The sequence below is a fragment of the Myotis yumanensis genome, unplaced genomic scaffold (genome assembly GCF_028538775.1).
Source record: "Myotis yumanensis isolate MYYU_CA2020_CCGP unplaced genomic scaffold, mMyoYum1.0.hap1 SCAF_1, whole genome shotgun sequence".
Taxonomy (NCBI): Eukaryota; Metazoa; Chordata; class Mammalia; order Chiroptera; family Vespertilionidae; genus Myotis; species Myotis yumanensis.
The window spans coordinates 48,218,081-48,236,431 of NW_027223752.1; the positions used below are offsets into that span (position 1 = coordinate 48,218,081).

The window sequence follows — 18,351 nt, forward strand, 5'->3', positions numbered from 1 at the left end:
TTATTTCGTGAACTTTTAACAACTATATAAGGTAACATTCAGTTACAGGTTTTGTAGTCTTACTCTTATTTCCCTTTTATCAGCAAAAATTATCAGCATAAAATAGCCCAAAGAAGAGTTTTAAAGAGTTTTAAGATGATTGGACAATGAATTTGGAATAAAAAAATTAAATCTTTGATATTCAGAGGAATATAAAACTTTTTATATATACACTTTTTGAAACAGTAACTCTTCTTTTGAAATAAAATTTTCAAGGGGTCTAAATTTTTACCATCCTGCTATATATTTATCAGCTCTTTGTGTGTTTGTGTGTGTATGTATGAATATTACTTTAATGATTTTTTCTTGCTTAGAGCCATTTGTTCTTATTAGCTTCTTTTTAGGCTTTTAATTTGAATAGTTGGTACATTATCTAAAGGATATACCTTATAATTATTTGACTACTAGAGGCCCAGTGCATGAATTCGTGCACCGGTGGGGTCTAGCCGGCCTGGCCCCAATCGGGGTGAATCAGGGCTGGGTCTGTCGGGAGGAGGAGACGTCCGGAGATTGGCCAGCCGGCCCACTCCGATCGGGCCGATCAGGACCGGGCTGGCTGGGGAGAGGGGCCAAGGGTGATTGGTTGGCGGACCCTGCCCCCAATTGGGGTGGGGGGGCCGATTGGGGGCAGGGCTGGCCATAGGGAGGGGCAGTGGGCTGGCCGGCCCCACCCCCAAATGGGGTGCAGGGGGCCGGTCGGGGTCAGCGGCCAGGGGGAGGGGCTGTAGGAGGTTGGCCGGCCAGCCCCACCCCTGATTGCTGGGGGGGGGGTCGATTGAGGGCCAGCAGCCTGGGGGAAGGTCCATGGGTGGTTGGCTGGCTGATCCTGTCCCTGATCGGAGTGGGGGGCTGATCAGGGGCGGAGCTTACTGGGGGGAGGAGCCATGGGCCAATCGGGGTGGTGGAGGGCCATCAGGGGCAGGACCAGCTGGGGGGAGGGGCTGCAGGTGGTTGGCTGGCCATCCATGCCCCTGATCAGGGTGAGGGGCCCGATCTGGGGTGGGACCAGGCAGGGGAGGGGCTGCAGGAGGTTGGCCAGCCGGCCCTGCCCCCTATTGGGTTGGGGAGTGCAATCAGGCGGGGCTGTCTGCGGGGAGGGGCTGCGGGCCAATCAGGGTGGGGCGGCTTGGGGGAAGGGCAGCGGGGAGGGGGGTGTTGGCCGGCGCCCCACCTTCAATCAGGGTGGGAGAGGCCAATCAGGAGCAGGCTAGCGGGGGGCGGGGCCATGAGAGGTTGGCCGCAGGCCCCACTCCACCCCCCAATCAGTCCGGTTCACTGGCCGCAGTGGGCATCATAGCGACCAGTCGTTCTGGTCATTATGGCGTCCAGTCACTGGCTTTTTATATGTATATAGATGATGCTCATTTAGGCAAGTTTAATATTCTCATAGTTATTGGTCATTTACTATGAATTATTAATTTTTGGCCAACATACATATTCCTTTACATTCCCTCTATTTTGAGAAAGAAGGGGAAGGAGAGAAAGAGGGGGAGACACACACACACACACACACACACACACACACACATCAATGTGAGAGACACACATCAACTGGCTGCTTCCAGCATGTACCCTAACTGGGGCTAGGAATGAACCTGCCATCAAGGTACATGTGACCTTTCAGTGCTCAAGCTGATGCTCCAACCACTGGACATCACTGGCCAGGGCCAATTTAATGTAATTTTAAGTTTTAATTATAAATATTATTCTGCAAGATATACAATGCTTACCTAAAGTTTAGTTTTAGTTTACTTGAAATTAGGTACACATTTGAAATTAGGTATCCATAGAAGTTTAGCATGGTTTGATTCTCAGCTTCTTTATCTGATAATATCTCTGTAGTATAAGAATGGTATTAAGAATGTGACAGCAGATGGACTTTTCTTCCCTTTTCCCCTTTTTTTAATTAACTTTATTGAGGTGACATTGGTTAATAAAATTATATAGGTTTCAGGGGTACAATTCTATAATACATTAACTGTATGTTATTTGTTCATCACTCCAAGTCAAATGAAGTCTCCTTCCATCACCATTTATCCTCCCTGTACACTCTTCTACCTCCCCCCACCCCCTTCCCCTCTGGTAATCACCATGCTGTTGTCAGTGTCTGAGGATTTTTTTGTTAATTGTTTTTTGCTTAATCCCTTCTTCTTTCACTCTTGAATAATACTTGACCCACTACTTGTGTATAGCCTTTGTTCTTATGCTGATCCCAAGTCAAATACAATAGGTGTGTGTATTTTTATTCTCCTTAAGTCTGGAAGAATATGTGCCCAACTGTTAACTTTTGTTATTTGGGAGAGTTGGTAAGATTGAAGAGAGGGTTACTCTTTCTACTTTATAGTCATTGTTAGAAAAAATAAAAAGCTTCTCTTTGGGGGAAAAAAGATAATACTTAAATGGAATTCCTTGCTTCTTGTAAAAGGGAAGACTCCTAAAGATTATAGTCCCTTTCATATCTGGTTCTATGAGATAGCTATAAAACTTTAGGAAACTAGCAACTTTTAAAAAATATATATATTTCATTGATTTTTTACAGAGAGGAAGGGAGAGGGATAGAGAGTTAGAAACATCGATCAGCTGCCTCCTGCACACTCCCTACTGGGGATGTGCCCGCAACCAAGGTACATGCCCTTGACTGGAACCGACCCTGGGACCCTTCAGTCCGCAGGCGGACGCTCCATCCACTGAGCCAAACCGGTTAGGGCAAGCAACTTTTTAAAAAAAATCTTCAGATAGCTCAGAACTCTACTAGAAAAGAGAGCAAATACTTCTTTGCTTTAAAACTTAAAACGTCAGGAAACCTATTGCTTTTTAGTTGCTCCTAAATTTTTATCCCTAAAGAGTATGGAAATGGTTAATCTTGTTCTATCAATAAAGGGTGAGCTGTTGTCTATGAATTAGATGACGGAGAATCAATTACTTATAAAAAAATAGGTTTTAGAAAAAAAAAAAAGTAGCCTTTCTTCTTCCTATTTAACAATTGACCATTTTCTAGCTTACTGAAATTTTTAATTCTGTCTCCAGATGTAACTTACAAAAATATTGTTTGCATATACTTCCAGAACTTGACTTAGAAACAGATTATGTTCTAAATGATTTAATTTTATTGAAATTATGTTTCTAACTCTGCTCACAAAAATCTGTAATGCATCATATAACTGTAATATCAGATAAAATTATGAGATTTAATCTTTAACAGGAAAAAGACTGTTAGGAATATACTTCCTTTCTAATATTCCTTACACACACTCCAACACAGTCCCCCACAGCATTGTGGAATGGATTCTGTTTCATTCCTGTGGCTTGATTCCAGTGCCACCATTGACCCAGCTCCGGGTATAGGTGGAAAGAAATAGTGGGCACACTGTTAAAGGGGGCAGGTGCCGGGAACTTAGACCACATTATGATACCTGGATCTGAGAAAGGCAGCATTTTTGCTCTTAAAGCCAGCATCCACTGCGGTGTGAACACCTTTTGGGTTTCTTTTTGCTTTTGGTGGCATTATAGCAATGGCTGTTTGCATATATGGTTTATTTATAAGTAGTGTTTGAATAGAATACTGTCCTAGGAAAAACAGCAAAAGAGATGCTGTAAGTATAGGCTATTGAGGAGTTTTTACAGCCTATTTTCTAAATTATTTACCTGTATATTTAGAGTATAAGTGGCTAAAAGTTAAACTTGGAGAAGTAGATTATTTGGCTAGTTAAGAAGGAAAAAATGGTAAAAATAACTAGGCATAATAGGATTTATTATAGGCAGAAGGGAAGAAATTATACAGAAACAGCAGGGGCAAGAATTTGGAACAGAAATTGGTGCATTGCTTACTTTTGTTCTCTGTGTTGTTCCTTAGAATGCTTTTTCTTCTTCCCAAAGGATATCCTTTAGTTACTCTTGATTTTGTTGCTTCTATCCATAATCCTATTCTTGATGCTAAATACTGTGATTAGGAAGTCAGATAATTATCTAAAGCTTTTTCCTTTTTTAAAATACTTATACAGAATTATATTTATACACAGTATGTGGCTCATACTGGCTGCTCAGTATTTGTTTACTGTTTCCCTTTCTAAAAAGCCTTTTAAAATTTATATTAGACAAGTGATCCTTTTGGAATTATATAGTAAATGAATTACCAAAGGACCATTGGGTAGGAAATATTAGAAATGATCATTAAAAATAAATTTACCAGAATTTATAAAACTTCCTATTATGTCAGCTCTGCAGTATGATTTGAGAGGTATAACTTCATTATCACATAGGTATATGCCCTGCTCTAGTTCAAGTTCTTTGACTAGTCTTAGTATTAACAGTCAAAATTATTACTCTGAAGCATCTTGGTCCATAGTTCTTTAGGCCTTTCTGAAGTTGTAGTCACTAAATAGTATTGCAAGAGATATATAGCCTCTTGGGGTTTCAGTTTTTTCATCTGTAAAATAAACTTGGATTAGAGTGTCTTTCAATTCAAAGGATAAGTTACTGCTTTAGTAGCTTGTGGCAGGCTACCATCTCAGTATGTGATCTACCTACCATTGAAGAAGGCCTTCTTCTGAAATACAGATATAATTTTATGAATCCTTCCCTACATTGTGGAATCTTCTACAGTCTACTTATTCTCTCATTTTAAACAGAGCTTATTTGCTTTCTGCTTGAGTTTTTCTGTTGTTGGGGTTTTTTTGTTTTTAAATACTGTATACTCAGCCTCAGGAAAACTCAACCCACGAATGATGGTTCCTCTTCATTCCTTCTTCTTTTTAGTTCCTTGTTTGCTGTAGAGAACAGCATTCCTCATCTCAGCATTCCTCATCTATCAAGCCCTGCCAGTGTGGCTCAGTGGTTGAGCATCAACCCATGAACCAAGATGTCCCTGGTTTGATTCCCCGTCAGGGCACTAGCCCAGGTTGCTAGCTCGATCCCAGTAGGGGGCATGCAGGAAGCAGCTGATCAATGTTGATGTTTCTCTCTCATTAACGTTTCTGTCTCTCTCTCCCTTTCAAACATCAATAAAAAACTTATTTTTTAAAAAGCCCTATTGACACTGACACAAATGACCTTGCCCGTTTTATGTAGTATTTGTAGGCCCACTGTGGTTTAAAGCATTCTTAAGTTCCTGACAATTAACTTTAGATGAACTTATGAATAGCATAGAATGTCTTCTTCACAAATTATAGAACCACAGTGGTTTGAAATATGTTTATTGCTATCTAATGTTAATATTAGAATAACTGACACTTAAGATGAAATGGGTATTTTGAAATTGAAATTGAAATGAAGTAGTAATTATTTTCTCCTCTCTAAAAAATAGTATATTTAAGTAGCAGTTGACTCAATTATAGATTATGGTTTGTTTAATTTTAATAAAGTTGATATTTATAAAAATAGACCAGTTGATTACTATAAATACATATTTAATGTGTGTATTCTGAATATATGTATGATTGTGTTTTTAAAACAGATATGACCATATTCTGAAGTGGGAACTCTTCCAGCTTGCTGACCTAGATACATACCAGGGAATGCTGAAGTTGCTTTTCATGAAAGAACTGGAACAGATTGTCAAAATGTATGAAGCCTACAGACAGGCTCTTCTCACAGAGTTGGAAAACCGCAAGCAGAGGCAGCAGTGGTATGCCCAGCAACATGGCAAGAATTTTTAAGTAAATTTTTTAAAAATAAAAATAGAATTTAAGTTTTATAAGGGCTTTAAAATATTCTCACAGATAAAAGACTGCAAACAAGTACTTTGGTTAATAAAGGCAGCTTTTTAGAAATTACAAAATTCTAATTTTACATGTATTTTGTTATTAAAAATACTCTTATTGAGAAAAAAAAAATGTTTCACCTTAAGAGCCAATGTGGCAAACTTCTTAATGCTGCATATTAGGAAACTGCTTTGAATATTCTTAGTGGAGACAAATGCAGCAAGAAATGTCATTATGAGATATTAAATAGGAAATGATCACTTGATAAACTCTTACAGTAGCAGTACCTTTCTTTAAAAAACAAAGCGAGAGATAACCTATGCAGTATTTAAAAAAAGATGTTTCCTGCTTTAGTGTGGAACATTGTCTGGAATCGAATGCTTTAATTGTTACTATTGTGTATAGTTCAAAACATAAAATGGGATTTGGAACCTTTATTGTGATAAATTTTTATATATAATTTATGGTATTCCCCTCCCTCCCAAATGTAAAGAACGTTTTAAATGTGATGAGGAAGTATTCATTTGGTATGAAAGAGTGAAGGGCCTTCAATCTTTAAGGAATGAATTTTGGCATAAGGCTTTAGCCTGTGTGGGAGAGGTGTGTACAGCATTCAGAGTAGCTAACATCACTTCCTTACTTTTGGCATTTAAGAGCATGGCTCTGATGAAACAGTGGAGGGTTCCCTATAGCATGACATGCTACCATCCTAACAAGCTGGGTTGAGCTGCCAAAAATGACAATCAGGGATTCATTAAGAAATCTTGGTCAATAAATTGATTTTCTTTTATCTTTAAGACTTTGTCACAAACTTTAAAACCCAGTATTTATTCCCATTTTTTTCCTTTTAAGTTAATAGTTACAAAGATATTGTTCATAATTTGTGTAGTACATTTGATTGCAGACAAATTTATGGCACTTCTATCCTATAAATCTCTAAAATTCCAGTAATTTTAACATGAGTTGAAGTAGCTCTTCAATTATATTTACATGTGTTGTAAATATGTAAATATGTTTTTAGTTTAGGTAATCTTCCAAAATACAAAGCACTCCCAGTTACATAATAGTGAGTTTAATTTGTTAATAAAATGTTGGAAATATTAAATGTTTGATTTTATACAAGCAGCTTATTAAATATATTTTTGTGGAAACTAAATGTTTGAGTCTATATTTTACACATAGTGCTTTAAATATTCGGTTTTTCCATTCATAAGACCCATCATCAAAGAAAACAGTACATTGAAAGGGGTATTGAAAAATGAAAATAAGCTAGTGGAATTTTATCAATGGGAAAAGTTACTTTGCAGGGCATGTGATCAAACTTTTCTAAGATTTAAGCTTACATACCTTATGAACTCTTACACACTCTTCTATCTTAATTATTCTTTTCTGTTGCTCCTTACTTTATATTACTGTTTAATTACGGCTTAGCCATTTCAAAGAAAGTTAGAAATTACTGTTTTAGTGCTCCCAGATAAGAGGCATTACTTTTTTTTTTCATTACCACACTTTTTTTTCTCTTTAAAAGGTGTATGCTCAATGAAATTCCACTATAGATTTTAGTAATTAGAAATACAGTATAGAATCACTGTTTTAAAAGAACTGGAAGGTACCTATTTCTTAAAATGGAAACCTAAATTTGAAATGTGGCCAACATTAAAGAAAATCCATTCTGAATTTTTAAAAGAAAGATAAACCGTCATCATTCTTTATCAACACTCCCAAATATTTCCAAATTCAGTAAGCATTTGTTTTTAATCTTAGGAACCAGAGTAAACTTTAATAGTAGTTGACATATTAAAAGAATAAACCTATGATGAATACATTTCTTTGTGTAGCAAATGAAAAAATATACAATGCAGAAACTCAAATACATACAAAGTGATCTATTGTGCATTTTTTATCAAGAGGTTTATATTCTATATTAAATCATAATATAAAAAGCAATACATAGTTTTTGATAAAGCAACTGAAAAGCTCTCTTAAATGTCTTTAAAAATAAGAGCTTATGGTATATGTAAGATGATATAGACTGAATCAAGCCTTTTGAGTTGTGATGCTGTGCTTTAACAAATGACTATGAAATAATTTCAAAATTCTTCTGTAAAAATTAAATGAGCATATCCAAACAGGGAGTAATATTACCACATGGTTTAATTATAACCCTGTAGTAGAATTCAGTAAATTCAAGCAGAACACATGTACTATCATCATAAATAGACAACTTTAAATTATAGCAGTATATTTGAAGACAAAATCAGGAAACTGTACATGTTAATGAAATGATAATAACCATGCATACATACACCTATTAAACACTGAAATGAAAGAACGAAACCATTTTTGCAGTCTTCAGAGGTGTTTGGTATTTTACTCTTTCTGATGGAAGCACTGAATGTTTACATGGAGACATGTAACTGAAAATTGGTCATGCACCTGTATTTTTTAACATTTGGATTAAGTTTTCTTCTTTTCTGATTGTTCAGTAGATTCTGACTTTGGTGCAGGAAAAGCCTGATGATACAGATGTCTGTGGGTTGCTGCTGCGTTATAAAGCTTGTATAAAGCCTGAAAAGACAAGAATACAGATTTTAAAACACACAGATGTAAACATTTTTCTTTTAAGTGTAATTAGTTTATGGTACTATATAAAAGTTAGCTTGCTAAATTTGGTATCTATATCATTAATCTCTATGGAATATAAATTAATAACTAATATCTTAGAACCCAAAAGTACTTTCAGCTCTACAGTGTGTGTTACTACTTTTGTGGATTGATCTTCATGGTAAATGTTTTATTCTCAGACTGCATTTCCTTTTTACCTGCACACCTCGTGGAGCACAGCTTCCTAACCACTCACTATGCCCCAGGGGCTTGTTGAGAACTTGTCAATTTTAGAGAAATTACAGGAGCTCATAACTTTTGACTATCAATAGCTACTGTATTGTAATAGCTGGACCACTTGTTCTCAGGGCTTCCTTATAGGTTTTTCAGAATGGGGACACCTTCAGTCTCCATTATTTCCTCATACAGTCATGCAAATAAGCACATATGTTGCCCCCTCCCTCTGCCACACTGGGGCCCACTCAAACATTTTCTTGCCTTATTTCTGTTAATTAGTTCATATTTTACAAAACCTTATTCAGAAACATTATCTCAGAAAGCCTTTCATCATTAAAACTACCTCTGAATTGTTCTTTGTGTCTTTATAACAGTGCTTGAATCAGGAATTTTTACATATTGCTTTATATAAGTGTTCAAAAATATTTTAATGTTCTCTCCCCCCTCCCCACCTAATGTCTTAAGATAAATTCCCTCTTCCGACTTTCACGTAATGAGCACTCAATTAGACCAACTTATTTTATGTAATTCTGGAGTCTAAAAAAGTCTGAATATTTTTAAAAATCGATAAAAGCTTGCTATTCTTTAAACAGTAATTGATTCCCAGGAAATACCATTAATTTTTATCTATTTGTATCTATATGGCTATTTTCTTAGTCTAATAGTACCATCATCAGTTATATGAATGCATATTGGTGCAACATGGTATTGTCCTAGTTCTATTATATTCTGATTCTAACACATTTAGTTTAATCCCTATTCTTATAAAAGCATAGATTTATTTTCCTTAAGGTTTGCTTTATAAAGTTGAAATTTGTTTTTACTTTAGTGAATTTGTTTTACTGAATTTTATATAAAATAATTCTTTATTGACTTGTAAATATTAAGTTTAACGTTGTTATTTGATTACAGGACATAATCCAGTTGCATGTAACAGCAGAAACTAAGTAAGGAATTATGCATTGTCTCTGTAGTTCAGGATCAGTTTTGCGTTCTGAACACAATAACCTAAATGACTCCAGAGATAAGTTTTCTTACGTAACAAATGATTCCTTCCTGGAAGCTTAGATTCTTCCCTTAGATACAGAGTTTGCACATTGGAGAGTGATAGAATGAAAGGGTGGTGGGAGAAATGAACACCAATTAACAAGTCATGTCTGAGGTATGCCAAGAAAGTTATGCTGCACTTTTGGTCTGGAACCTGCTTAAAGTGTATGGGTAATTGTCACTCAAAAGTCAGAGTTAAGTAAGTGCTGTCCAGTAGTTAAGTTTCCTCAAGATCCATAACTGTACATGTTTCATTCTTCAGCAGAGAAAAATGCACAATGTTGGAGCTTAGGAATTTTGAAATCTCCTACATATTTAGGAAACAAAAGATATAAAATATTACCAATATTCATGTGTTTGTGTTTCCTATGCATTTCAAATCACATGATGTCTGGAATAAATTAAATACTGTTTTTAAACCATGTTAAAAATTCACAATTAAAATTATAAATGCAAGGAGAACATAGGAGCAGTAGTTATCAAAGATTTTCTAATCTACATTTAGACATCCTTTAATGGCTAATTGGTTTATTAATAAAAAGTCATAATGTTTACAAATATAAGCTCTTAATTAGAAAAATTTAACTTACCTCATTTGTAGTTCCCTGTAGCAAAGGCAGTTTAAAAGGGAGAAAAGAAAAGTATATATCCTGTCTCATTAATAGCATCACAATATTTAACGTTGTTCACAGTATTAATTTGTGAACAAATTTTTTGTTTGTATTACATATTTATATAAATCTTTTGAAAAACCCAATTCTATATCCCTTATAGGTTTCAGCATCATATTCTAGGAGGGCATTGGTTTTTTTTCCCTCAAATAGCCCCTCTTCTATCTTTTGAGGTTGAGGGGCTATTTGAGACAGTGGCTCAGAGGATCCAGTTTTTAATTCATTTTTTTTTTAATTCTCACCCGAGAATATGTTTTTATTGATTTTTAGAGAGAGAGAAACATCAATGTGAGAATCATCAATCAGTTGCCTCCTATACACTCTCTGACCAGGGACCAAACCTGCAACTTAGGTATGTGCCCTGACCAGAAATCGAACCCACAGTCTTTTTGTGTACAGGACAATGCTCCAACCAATTGAGCCACCTGGCCAGGGCTTTCATTCATTCTTTTCCCATAGTGCTACCATTAGTTTATCTCAGCTAGATTTTTTTAAAGGCACATGGTAAATCCATTAAAATTCTATGTGTAAGTATACTCTTCATGCTGGGAGAAGAGTATACTTACACAGACCATAAATGTTCAGAAGTTTTAACACTAAAATTTTCTGGAGAATCTCAACTTTAGTTTCACTAAATCCCCCTAAATTTCCATGAGGTAACTGATGATACTTCCAGAATGACATAAAGAGCTGTTCTGGGTGCGTTTGTAATTATCTCCCCTGTCCATAATCAATTATTTAAACAATGGACCATGGCGTGCCTGACTCCCTAGGTTATGGTTAATTGGACCATAAAGAACAACTAACTGACCCCATGAGCAGCTGATCAAGAAGCTGACCTGGACTCATGCTATGGCCAATGTCTAGTGCAAATGTCTAGTTCAAATGAAGATAATCTGAAGTAATCAGATATTGCTTTAATGAGTTGGTACTAAAAGAGACAGTGATACAACAACTTAAGTTAGTGGTTTGTATATGATCCTAACAAAGCCAGTGCTTATCAAATAATAAAATAGGTCATAAGTATGAAGTAAGGCTAACATATAATTGAGTCACAAGCAGCTAAATAAAAACAACTGTATTTTCTTATACTTCTTTTAACAACTTTTTCTTTTAGGATAAAAAAATAAAACCATTGCCTAATCCATGTATTTTTGAAAAATATTGAATTGTTAACTGGAAAACAGTTGTTGGGACTTCACATATTATACAGTTAGTTGGTTGTATCTGGCCATCTTGATATATTCTAAAGTTCTTGAAAACTGGGCCCCTAAGTCATGTTCATCTGTATCTTTCCAACATCTTAACAAATGCCCTGTCTGTAATATAGACAATCAAATGTGTGCTGAATTTAGCTGAAGAGAAGTAAAGTGTTCCTACCTGGTCCCACAAGGCTGCAGCCACCTGGTCTATTACAGCTCCCAGCTCTCGGTATTCTCCAGAGTACCGGATGTATGCCCACGTGCACAGGGTGATAAGGGTCAGTCCCATTATCATATTGCATAGGCTAGCTATGATGTCCAAACCAATGAATCCAGTCACACCAGCAATCACATATGTGATAAAAATGACAACAAACAGTGTGGCTGGAGTACGAGCTGCATGGAAGATATTTTTGCTATCATTGTGCTTGATATACTGCATATAAAGTTCATCTATTTCATTCTCCAACTGCTGCAGGTAACGCCGGCTAAATTCCTCCCCACCCATCTTCTTCACCCCTCGGAATAGCTTCACAGACTCTTCCTTAAGCTCCAGATGTTTGGTCTGCAGGTCATTAGGGGCCAGAAATGGTTTGTCACCACCACAAATCTGTATCAGATGCAGAAGTATTGTTTATGCAATGCAGAGTAAAATTAGCAACTGTAAACATTTTCACTTAAATTTGTTAGAACATATTAATTACCAAGAAGCCTACATATGTTTTGTCAACCCACATTTTCCACAGTTAATAACTATCAGGTGTAACTATAAGTGGGACTGTTGCTTTATAGGTTACTTATATAAAGTCATTCTTAATTTTTTTTTATTTTTGACATGGGAAAGAATATCCATAACTTGATCCAAGATGAAAATCCAAGATGAAAAGGCATGACACAAAGTGAACTGCAAACTGAGTTCATTTACAGAACGAATCTAAATTCAAGAAAAATAGTCCCTTTAGGAAATTTTTTCTAACTGCACTGAAGTAATTTTGACAAATGAAGTTTAATTTAAACAATGAGCAATGCTATAAAGCTCTAAAGTAAAATCATTAAAAGTTTTATTTGGCAGTTTCACTGATTTTTGTTTCAATGGAGCCCATTCAAGAGACTAAATGGAAACATTAAATGTTCTTGGACCACATTTTCTGTTTTCTTCAGAAGTTACAAGGGAAATCTTATTTATATCATTTGGTTATTTGAGATTTAACTACATAAAGTATTGATTTTTAGAGAGAGAGAAACATCGATGTGAGAATCACATGATGCCTCCTATACACTCCCTGACCTAAGGGGTAATCCTAATTACCCCTTAGTTATGCCATTTCATATATTATATTTCTCTTGACTCCATCAATTTTGAATATAATTTTAATTTTATAATATTTTCAGGGGAAAAAAGACCCATCATATTAGTAGATATACACAATAATTTTTAGGCACATCCTCATTGAGATTGTTAAAAAAGGAAATATAGTATGTAGAAATATTAGCCCTTAAAGTTTAATTTCTTTTTTCCTAACAGGTTTTTATATCTAAGATAGAAATTCTGGAACTGTGGAATGAAGGGAGGTGAAGTGGAGAGGGTAGCATGTTATTTTAGCCACTAAATCTTATAAATTGGGAAGATCTGACAATAATTAAAATGTGTCTATTAAATATAGAAGTAACATTTAAAATACGTTGAAAATTGTGCAGACATAGTGTTTCTTTTAAAATATTTTAGGAATATAATAAATAGAAATGCGATACACATAGGCTGGGAAAGAATAAGTCAAACCTGCCTCTTTGTATGTTTATTCAGTATAATGTGGAAGAAAAAGAAATGAAATCAGTATTTCATGGAAAAAAATACTAATTTGGTTTAAAATATAATTTAATTCTTACCTCTTCCATTTTCTTGTTGTATGTATCCTTGGCATTTGCTACGGCCGCTAAATTGTTAGCTTCTGCTGTGGCCTTTGGACAAAGTAAAAATATTATGTAAAATGGAATTCATTAATTTCCACAGGCAGTTCTCATTTATAAGCATCATGAGCAAGAAATGTGCAAGAACCCAAGATCATCAAATAATTTTAAATCATTGAAATATTTCTATATCTTAAAAATTAGTAAAACTAAAATTTTGAAATATATAATACATAGATGTTTACTCAATAAACCATAGTTCTGCCCAGCCAGTGTGGCTCTGGTTGAGAGTTGACCTGTGAACTAGGAGGTCAGTTCGATACCCGGTTGGGGCACGTTGCCCAGTTGTGGGCTCAGTTCAACACTGGGGCATGCAGGAGGCGGCTGATCAGTGGTTTTCTATCACTGATGTTTCTTTTTCTCCTTCTCCCTTCCTCTCTGAAATCAATAAAAAATATATTAAAAGTAAATAAATAAACCATAGTTCCAAAATGAATTTTCATTTGGAAGATTTTTTTCCTCAACATTTTTAAGCCTCTCACCAAATTGAGGGTTGGGGAAAATCTATAAACCCAAAAACATGGAAATAATATATAGAAATAGAAATATAATTTCAAATTTAAGGACTGCTATACTGATAGAACAATATCTGATAACAAAAAGGAACTATCAAGAACTTTAAGAAATTTTTTAAGTAAGGAAAAGCCCAGTTTCACCACTTGTTTAAAACCTGCTTTCCTACTTGTTACATGTGTGAGTCTGTTTTCTAAACAAATGTAATACAGAGTATGAAAACTCTTGGGTATAAAGTGTTTGTATCTCAGCACAAGTGAGGCTGCTGTATGTTTATGTGAAAATGTTTAGCTGAACACACAAATGGGCAGTTATTAGAAAAATAATCTTCTAATAAATCATTCTGTCTACTATTTTCATTTGGTAATTTCTGACAACCAGATTGAAGCACATGTTTTGCTTAGCATGGCTAATAAATACCTGTAACATGGATTTGGGATGTGGTAATTCTTCACCTTGATAAATCTTTATATAAGCCTAAAAAGAAAAAAAGAAAGACTCATGTTCAAGTAATTCTATTAAATATTTCTGTAATTCTGTTAAATTATATTCTAAGGTCTAAGGTCTTGACAGTACCAAAAAAATAAGGTCTTGGCAGTTTCAGGAACTAATTATCTTTTTCTCATACTTTAATTCCCTCTTAGTTTTTGTTCCCCTTCCTGAAATGCCCTTTTCACACATCTCCACTTGCCAATCCTACTCTTCTTGAAGGCTTAGCTCACTTCTACATCCTTTAAAACTCTCTCAGATCCCTCTGCTAGGAGTAACCTTTCTTTTTCAGTTAGCCACAGGAATTTGTACCTGGTGATGTCATAAACTTCATGGAACAGAATTGTGTAAGGGTCCTGAATCTCCTACTAAATTCTAAGCCCCTCCACAGTGTTATGCACAGTAAGAACTCAATTATGAGATAAATAATATATCCTTTATTGCTGAGAGTGATGGTCAGTAACCACACAGGAGGTGTATGACTGCATTTTAAATGACAGAATGTTGATTTTAAAAATTGATATTTTAGTCCTTAGATCATCAATACACAAATTAGATTGGTAACTGAAATTCTCCACTATATTTGTGGGTTGGTAAAAAAAAATGCATTGTACCCAGTGCTACCTGAGGTAAACAGGTAAATGCAAATTTAAAATAATTCCACTTCAAATTGGCCCTTGGTGCAGAGGGAAATGTGGAAGCATGTTCTCCAGTAGGAAGGCAAGGTGTAGCCCCTTTGAGAAAATCTTCAGAATGAAGGTAAAATTCAGTACAGATCATGACTGAGGACTATGTGGTTTGGACCCTGGGAAACACCCCTCCCCCTAAAAAAGATATTTCCAACTCTTAGATACATTCATATTTCAAAATATATTTCCCTCTAAGGGACAGGAAAGTTACCTCAAGGAGTTCCCTCAAAAAATAATTTCAGAAAACAAGTTCCTCCTGGGAATCTCATAATTTTTCATTATTTGTACAGATTCCTCATACTTTTGCCCCCATATTACAGTCTATAATTTTTTTGTTGTAGCTTCAAGTGGGAACTGCATTCCAAACATGTCAAATCTAAGTACTCACAAATGTGCTAGAAATGAGAGCAATACCTTGAAGTACTCCACCAGACCTCGGCAGGTGATTTTGTTCCCATTGATCTCTTTAATATCTAGGCTCTCAGGACTAAGTAGCCAAGGAATGAGTATTTTCAAGTTTTTGATGAATTCATCATCTATTTCTACAAGTAAAAGCAAATTCATTATTTTAAAAATTCTATCTAGTCCTCCATGCCACACAATAATAATACATCCTTTGATTTCCTCTGTTTCTTCCCCAGTGATAAAGCTATCGCTTTCCTATCATCCAAACAACAACTGGAACCCACTTTTCTTAGGGTGGATGATCCACTTTGCCCAAACTTTCTACTGCTGGTCTTTTTTTTTTTTTTTTTAATATATTTTATTGATTCTTTACAGAGAGGAAGGGAGAGAGATAGAGAGTTAGAAACATCGATGAGAGAGAAACATCGACCAGCTGCCTCCTGCACATCTCCCACTGGGGATGTGCCCGCAACCCAGGTACATGCCCTTGACCGGAATCAAACCCGGGACCCCCCAGCCCGCAGGCCGACGCTCTATCCACTGAGCCAAACCGGTTTCGGCCGCTGGTCTTTCTTATCGCCACTTCAATTACACATTTATCTTGTCTTCCACCTATAAAGTAGCTTTCTTGATATTAAACGTTATTCAAATATTTTACACCCTATTCACATAAACATTTCATGTATTCTGCCTTTATTCTTTTTTGTAGTTTTATATATAGGCTCATAAATGGGGAGAAAAGCCATATATTTACCAGCTGAGAAGATGTGTTCCCTTCAGAAAATATATTCAAAATCATTCTGTGTTTAGTGTGCCCACCTTATGAAAAGTGTATAGTGGGTATGGTGTAACTAGGAACTGAAGTTCAAAAAGATAGGGATGCTGATGCTACCTCTAGTGGTGAAACTCAAAATAACATGGCAAGAAAACACGGAGACCTAATTTAGCAAGCAGATCAGAGGTAGTTGGAGTTTTTGTTTTTTTAATCAGCATTAGGTTAATCTTAACATTACAGACTTAGCAAAGTAACAAAGCAAATAGGTCTTTAAAGAAGTATTATGAACACTGACTATTAAATCATTATTTCAAAACATATAGAAAAATACACATTATATGTGTAAAAAAGAAGGTATGTCCAGAGACTTGATATCTAAGTAAATGCAATAGCTACATATAATTTTTTAAAATCTGAATTTCAGCAGAGTCACTGAGTTTTCAGACTTTGGAATTGATGATTTCCGAGGTTTTAAGGCTAAAGATGAAAACCTTATGATTGTGTTTGCATTTTCCCTACTTGTTTTTATAGCTTCAATATACATTGCAATACCAGTTTGCATAAGAATTCATATTTCTCTTCTCTTGCTTTCTGCTTTTATGACATGCATGAGCAGACAGAAATCCTTCAGACTTATTTTGCTTCACATTTTGTACAGCTTTGAAACTTGCTCATGCTTTATCACTATTGTATAGGAGTTTATTCAAATTTATTTTGCACTGTACCAAACTTTACTTATTATTTTGCTTTGTATTATATATGGATTTATTCAAATGTATTTGTTATTGTGGTGTGCTATTTAGTTATCAGTATTCACTGAAATACAATACTGGTATTTGTATTATGTTACCACATTCGTGTGTTGTGTTTTGTTTCCTGCTATGTACCTGTATTCACTGATATGAATAGGTTTCTTTATTGCTATATGATTTCATGCTTTTTTTCAGCATCTGTAGAATATTACTATATATCTATAATGTATGATTTTTTCTGAATTTCTGCATATGACAAAAAAGGCCTTCTCCATATAAAACCACTTTTAAATCACTTTCAAAACATGTACTTAGACCCTCCCCCCAATTTTCCTTATAAAATTGGAATGGAATAAGATACACCTGTACATCTAATTCACTGGCAAGTGTGGTAATCATCAAGGTAATCAGCATAATTGGATTAAAAATGTGTTCTGAATATGGCATTAGCCTTGGTCTACTAAGACCAATGCCAGGTATTTCAATTTTGGATTCATAAAATATGAACAATATATTCATAACTAACATACTTTAGCTCCTGCTACCAGTATTAGTTGAACACAATAAGTACATAATCCAGAACATCTGCAGACCAGTTCAGATCAAATTGCAGAAGTATATTAATCAGCTTTGGCTCATTGCAACTGATCAATAAATATGTGTGGGTAGATGATTATTCAGGATGATGTTCTGTTTTCATCATTTCTTCAATAATTTCTTCCACAAGAGCGAAACCTTGCTAGGAATTCAGGGACTAGGCCAGAGTGGTTATCTGTCACAATAACTGAGGACATGATGCATAAGATCGCTGCAGGGCAGATGCACTGGTGGAGTGCTGCTGTGTAAATTAACCAAGGAAGATATTTTCTCAGGATTACCTGACTCTGACAAGTCATTAGAAACAACTTTTTTTTTTTTTTTTAAACAATAATCACCTTGCGATGGTGTTGGTTATGCTTTCTGAAGTCTTACCTGAGCTGCTAAGGAAGCAGCTCCACAATATATGGTGTGGTTACCTGGGGCACTATAACACAGAGCAACCTCCAAAAAAGGTAACTCCTTGTTTACTAAAAGACTGATTTGCTATACTAGGAGAGGCATTCTGTAGGCACTTGGTGAGGAGTTGTTGAATGTAGCATGATTGAATGTAATTCAGTGCTTTGGGTCCTTTGGATTTCCTATGTGGGAAGTTATTAAACTGCAATTAAATTTAATCATAGTATTTTAAGTTTTAAATAACACTAGAAATAGATAATTTCAA

General features: G+C 35.4%; 2 protein-coding genes across 3 annotated transcripts in view; one reads left to right on the forward strand and one right to left on the reverse strand.

The window, feature by feature from the left end:
- SAV1 (salvador family WW domain containing protein 1) overlaps positions 1-6,888 on the forward strand; it is a 30,538-nt gene extending 23,650 nt beyond the window's left edge. The window contains exon 5 of the mRNA XM_070419992.1: positions 5,492-6,888. Within this exon, the coding sequence (XP_070276093.1) occupies positions 5,492-5,693 (202 nt within the window). The 3' untranslated portion in view covers positions 5,694-6,888. The remainder of the gene's footprint in view (positions 1-5,491) is intronic.
- The window catches only part of ATL1 (atlastin GTPase 1), a 53,680-nt gene continuing 41,262 nt past the window's right edge, over positions 5,934-18,351 (reverse strand). Inside the window, exons 10-15 of one of the 2 annotated variants that reach the window (XM_070419970.1) lie at positions 15,573-15,700; positions 14,401-14,457; positions 13,387-13,458; positions 11,678-12,109; positions 10,217-10,231; positions 5,934-8,306 (exon numbers count right to left, since the gene is read on the reverse strand). In XM_070419970.1, coding sequence (XP_070276071.1) covers positions 8,196-8,306; positions 10,217-10,231; positions 11,678-12,109; positions 13,387-13,458; positions 14,401-14,457; positions 15,573-15,700 — 815 coding nt within the window. In that variant the 3' untranslated portion in view covers positions 5,934-8,195. The remainder of the gene's footprint in view (positions 8,307-10,216; positions 10,232-11,677; positions 12,110-13,386; positions 13,459-14,400; positions 14,458-15,572; positions 15,701-18,351) is intronic. The other variant, XM_070419979.1, reaches the window with a different exon arrangement.